This window comes from Carassius auratus, chromosome 50 (assembly GCF_003368295.1).
Source record: "Carassius auratus strain Wakin chromosome 50, ASM336829v1, whole genome shotgun sequence".
Lineage (NCBI taxonomy): Eukaryota > Metazoa > Chordata > Actinopteri > Cypriniformes > Cyprinidae > Carassius > Carassius auratus.
In genome coordinates this window covers 20,038,070-20,044,285 of record NC_039292.1, presented here as the reverse complement: position 1 = coordinate 20,044,285, position 6,216 = coordinate 20,038,070, and the positions used below count along the sequence as shown (strand labels likewise).

The 6,216-nt window shown below is 38.4% G+C and overlaps 1 protein-coding gene across 1 annotated transcript; it reads left to right on the top strand.

Annotated features, from left to right (window-relative positions):
* The first annotated feature begins 813 nt into the window (after positions 1 to 813).
* LOC113066498 (P2Y purinoceptor 8-like) lies at positions 814 to 5,266 on the top strand. The gene is made up of 3 exons (XM_026238365.1): positions 814 to 1,535; positions 5,045 to 5,112; positions 5,229 to 5,266. Exons 1-3 carry the CDS (start codon positions 814 to 816, stop codon positions 5,264 to 5,266), a joined length of 828 nt encoding a protein of 275 aa, XP_026094150.1.
* The last annotated feature ends 950 nt before the right edge of the window (positions 5,267 to 6,216 follow it).

Below are 6,216 nucleotides of genomic sequence, written 5' to 3'. Positions count from 1 at the left end.
CTCACTGCTTCTACTGTTCTCATTTGTAAGTCGCTTTGTATAAAAGTGTCTGCTAAATGATTAAATGTAAAAGTAAAATTTACACCTTGCTTTACCGAAAAAATTAAGAAAGGCAGGGCATAGATGATCATGTGGAAAATAATGTGTTTTCTGAACCTTAAACTGCATAAACATATTGCATTACACCAAATACACAAATAATGCCCTTTTTATCAACTTCATATGACCCCTTTAATATTTGCATACCTGATGTTTTATGTAATGTAGAATGTTGGAAATGAAGTCATTCACATATATTCTGGGTACAGCTGTGAAGTCAGTCTACGAAAAACTGCACAGAGATTCATCAGGTAATAAATCTTTGATACATTTTCTTGCTTTCAACTTAATAATCTAAATGTTGTTGTCTTTACTGGACTAAGTGTATGAGAATGAATGATAGTTCTATTTTTAAATGAAATCAATTTTAATGCAGATATGTAAGTACGTATATGTGTAAGTACATGTCTGTCTGTGTGTGTGTGAGGCAGAATTTTTTTTTTTTTTTTCATATAATCCTCTGGGAATACATACATTCATTTATTTGCTCTATACTGTGTTTCTAAGAGATTTCAAGTTAATTCCTTTTGTTTTTATTAGACAAAAATTACATTCATTCATAAAAGTGAAAATGTATTCAATTGCTGAATCTTTGACCTAACATCTTTCCCTGGTTTTCCCTCCATAGATAATGGCTGCATTGTTATTACATTTTATATGTTTCATATTTTTTTTGTGAGCTTCTGAATTAAGGGATACTGTAAAAAGGAGAAGATGAGTAATGCTACTGTGAACTTCACATCTGAAGCATCTACAAACTCCAGATACAATGCATTTGGGGAAATTCCCAACATGGACATTTGTATTTGCAGCATCAGCATCTTATTTGGTCTTCCTACACACTCCTATATTACATGGCTCATCATCACAGGAACTGGAGTTGCATCAGATTTTTTCAATCTCAATCTCTCATTTTGTGAGATTGGTATCTGCCTGAACTCATTGTTTACTCTAATTTATTATTGCACTGAGCTGTCACATTTAATAAGCTTAGCATGGTTTTCATCAGGACTGCTCATCACTGGTCGTCCTCTGTTTCAGTGTCTGATCTGTGTTGAGCGTTACCTGGCAGTGGTTCATCCTGTAACCTTCCTGAAGTACAAACCTCTCAGATATAGAGTAATCTGCTGCACTGTGGCCTGGATAATCACTCTTGGGTCTTGTTTATGCTGCATGTTTATTAGCCAGTTTAAAACAGTTTACACATACTTCCACTTAGTTCAGTTTCTCCTCTTCCTCTGCATCCAGTTGTTTTGTCTTGTGGCTGTTCTCAGAGCTCTGAAGCAGTCAGGACCAGGAGAAAGATGGAGAAAGAAAGAGGAGGAAAACCACATGAAGAGAAGAGCATTTTATATTATTCTAATAACTACTGTGACAATGTCTATTGTATATATTCCAAATATTGTCTCAGGGTTGTCTTTCATTCTTATGCAAAAGTATATTGAGGTCATTTTTTCTGTTGGGTTGTTTTGTTTTATTCTGGGTGGTTTTGTTCAGCCTGTTCTTTATCTGCACCGGGCTGGAAAGCTCTCCTGCTTTTGTTCTCCATAAAAATTACTAAGTTAATTTACTGAAGTTTTTTTTTTTTTATATATTTTATTTGTAGGATACTGTTTAGTTTCAGATAAATACTTTTATTGACGTTTGAGTGGAACATTTTCAAGTAATCCAGCCAATCAGCTCTAGAGGAAGCCCATTTACTGTACTGTACATAGCTGTCTCAGCATCCCTCCACCATCCCGTACTCCTCTCTTTTGGTTGGATTCCAGGTTCAGGCCAAATTTCAAGTTCATTCTTTACCCTGATTCTGATTACATGTGAACCTGTGAATTTATTTATGAAACTGAAACATTGTAATCTGATTCGATGTCATTTAATGTTCGTTTTTTTGTTTGTTTGTTTGTTTTTAGAAAGATAACCCACCTTATGTTATTTATGCATGCAATCGTTGACTATGACTTTGAAAATGTTTTCCATTTTGAGGATTCTCCCAGAGATGATTTCATATGACCTGAAATCCTACACAAATACTTTATGTCTATAATTTGACAAATGTTAGATATATGTATTTGCATAACAGGTGTTAAATGTGATGCACCTGTGCAGGCCAGGTTTAGATTTATGAAAGCCATTTAAGACTGATGCTTTTATGCTAACAAACTAGATTACATTTTTTTGCCAGCCTAATCAATGGCCAGCTGATAAATGTTGTTTGGAAAACAGTTTCAGTTGTATGTCAAGTTTAATCGTAGGCTATCAGATGAAATTACTAAACAACATAAAATACAGTATGTAAATGTTGTCAAATAGCACTATTTTGTGGGTCACATTAAGACATTTTAGTCGTGTCTGCATTTAAACCTTGATTTGACTGGCAGTGGTTCATCCTGTAACCTTTCTGAAGTTCAAACCTCTCAGATATAGAGTGATCTGCGGCACTCAGGCCTCAAAATTGCTGTTTGTTTTGCATGTTTATTGATTAATAACAATATCAATATAACAATTTTAAGTACTTAATGAAAGGGAAAATTTGAAAGCCAAATCCTTGATTGTCCTATTCTAAATCTATTTTTTTTTCCGTTGTATGTGTGTTTAAATGTAATTTTTCTGTACATTTACTGTATATGCAATAAAAGTAAATGAAATTATGTAAGCATTCAAAATTAATTTTTCAACAAGAACAGCTATTAAACTTTATTTAAATATTACAACATAATATAGTGCTCTCCAATATTTATATGAATAAATCTTTGACAGAGACTTCTCCCCTATCAGCCAATCACTGTGTGAATAGTAAATAAGCATGCTGGCATCATCCATATCAATGAGGTCAACCCCTGCACTTACTATGAGCTTAAGACTTCTCTATATTCCTTAGTTTGTCTCAGCAGCTTTGTGAATAGGTTTTTAAAAGAAAAACAACCTGAAACATTTACAAACACTACAACTCAATCCACTGGTTTAGTGGAAGGTCTAAAAATTTGTTTGTACAGCATTACTTCTCTGTTTGGTCTTCCTACACAGTCCTATGTTATACGCCTCATCCTCACAAGGACCAGAAATGGAGTTGCTTCAGAGTTCTTCATTCTCAGTCTTTCTGTTTGGGAGATTGAGTCTGAACAGTTGTTTCTGTATGTTTACATTAGTTTGGTTTTCACATATCACTACTAGGACTAGGCATCTCTGATTGTCCTCTGTTTCAGTGTATGATGTGTGTTAAGCGTTAGCTGGCAGTGGTTCATCCTGTAACCTTTCTGTAGTACAAACCTCTCAGATATAGAGTCATCTGCTGCACTTCAGCCTTGAAAGTCCTGTTTGTTTTGCATGATATAAAGTTATGAGCTCCACTGCTATCTGGATAATCACTCTTGGGTCGTTTCTGCTGCATTTTTAATATAATCATGTTTTATATTTATTTATGGTTCTTCTCACTGCAGTACCTACTCTTCCTCTCCATCCAGTTGTTTTGTCTTGTGGCTGTTCTCAGAGCTCTGAAACAGTCAGGACCAGGAGAGAGAAGGAGATTGAAAAGAGGAAAACCTTATATGTTGGATATGTTCATTTTACACTGCAGCACGTCCCTGAGCTTGGTATGAGGGGTAGGAGAGTAGCGTGAAGACCCCCTGAAATTGTCCTTGTTCCATTCCTATAAAGGAGAAAGATAATGTTATTAAGATGTCTTTAGTGCATCCTTTGCTAGGAGAGGGGTATTCTCCCCTCTAACGCGAGGGAGAGAATGGCAAGTCCCCTCTTGATTTAAGTAGCAGGGGTGTTCATCCCCTGCTGAAGGATGAACAGCAGTCCCCTGCTGCTATAGCAGCAAAGGGTGTTCTCTCCAGCTGGAGAGTACAGCATCCCTTCCTTCTGAGGGGAGTTCATCCCTCGCTTGAGGGAAAGTGCAGCGGTCGCCTACAGGTATCGTAGCAAGGGGTGATCTCCCTAGTGGGAGAAAACAGCAGCCACCCCCCCCCCCCTTCTTTTCCTCATCTCCTTCTCATTCTCCTTTTCATTCAAATCCTTCTCCATCTCCATTTAAGTTTTTTTTCTCATCTCCTTCCATTCAACAACTTCTCCATCTCCATTTAAGGTTTTTTTCTCATCTCCTTCTCATTCTCCTTCTCATTCAACTGCTACATCTCCATTTAAGTTTTTTTTTTCACATAGCAGCAAGAGTGTTCTCTCCAGTTGGAGAAAACAGCAGTCCCTTTCCTTTTTCTCATCCTCCTCCTCATTCTTCTCATTCTCCATCTCCTTCTCCATTTCCTTCTTCTCATCCTCCTCCTCATTCTTCTCATTCTCCATCTCCTTCTCCATTTCTTTCCCTTGCGGTCAGTGTGTTATTATTTATTTATTTATTGTTAAATGTACGTAGTACGAAATATCCACTGGTTATAACTGACACTTCTATATTTAGCTGTAAACCATGCTTGTCAAATACGCAGGTGTTTCAGAACATTTCGTGAGGACAGATACTTTACACTGCTTAATACGGCACCATATATTTCAAGAATAAAGTTCACATGATCATATGCTTTTTAAATGCTAATACAGAGGGGTATATATACACTTTGATCGGTGTAGTATGATGAAGTGGCTCAATACAACAGGCAACTACATTAAAAGGCCTTTACCGTTCTAAAACACCAGATTTGTGGCCATTATTGGAACTGAAATGTTGAATTAACCCCGAAACACACGTTGTCATGTAGTGAATCTGGCCGATCGTGAACAGTTGTGTCGTCATAAGTGCTCCAGCAGTCACTCTGGAGAAACTGCAGGCTGAGTGTAGCAAGGTTCAATGATCAAAGAGGAAGGAGACCGGGATCGGTGTTCTGAGGCTCGTGGGTATTTATTGAATAACTTCAAAGAAAAAGAAAATAAAGTCGCGACACATGAGCACACGTTTAACGTCTTTTCACTCTATGCGACTGCTGTCTGCTTTGAGGCTTCTCCAGCTCGCCTCCGCTCGGATTCCCAACGAGTCCTCAGCTCTCTCGCTCTTCTCTGGATGTCGTGCGGCTTAAATACCGGTTCCCCACGCCAATCACTGCAATGAGACCCAGCTGTTAATCGTTTCTCACCCGAACCAGTTACCACCGCTCGTCTCTTCATTTGCTCTCCCGTTGCAGACTTCGCTAAACCACGCCTCCGCCGCCACACTGAGTAAGCTGGCTGCTCTCGAAACACTCTCGTGGTACTTTGATGCCACACAATCATGTGCATCGGCGCAGACTCAGTTAGACAATATTTCTAACCGGTATGCACTGCTTCAGTCAGATTGCGATCGGTTTGCACAGTGCTGGTGAGTTGAACAAATCTAATGCCTGAAGCTCAGCGAATCAGCTGCCTAAGATCCGATGCAGCCAGTACTTCTCACAGTGATTCCCGATGGTTTCAGAGGATGGTTAGTCCTTGTCGCCCACTGTTGTTCAGGTACACCAAGGTTTTTACACCTTTGAGTAAATCCAAGCACTTCCAAGACATTTCAATTTCTAGCACTTTAAGACAGGATAAATTAAAATTTTGCATACATTCTCAAAGATAACCCACAGACACCCTTACTTGTAAAACATTTGGATTTTGAGGTGCATTAGCAATTTCATTGTTCTAGACAAAATCATCAAATTACCAACAGGCGTTCCATTTGGACCGGTACAATGGTTTATATGAATGTCTTTACAATATGTGACCCAATATGTGAAACCAGTGACACAAATCGGCAGCACAACTTTCAAGCAAAATGAGAAAGAAGCGTTTTTTTTTTTTTAAATTGGTGATTTTCGTTTTTTTTGCAGAATCTATTAGTTGATATCACAAAGAAGCCTCTCCGTGTTTGAGATAGCAGTATTGGTATATTTAAAAGCGTACATTTTGAGGTTGAAATCAGCTAGTTTGTCAGAGATTCTAGCACGCAGTAGGGGCGTTTCATTGTCTGTCTGTATTTCCATACTGGATAAGCCGGCTTTTGTTTCTTTTGTAATTGCCCCCGCCCTCCGAGGGAAGCGTGGCTACTTAGTATGCACTTAGTATGCAGCGCTCTGGCCGGCTCTAGCGAACAAGCGCTCACTGATTCTGAAGACGATCTCAGCGAAGATGAAAGTAGCATAAAAAGACTGT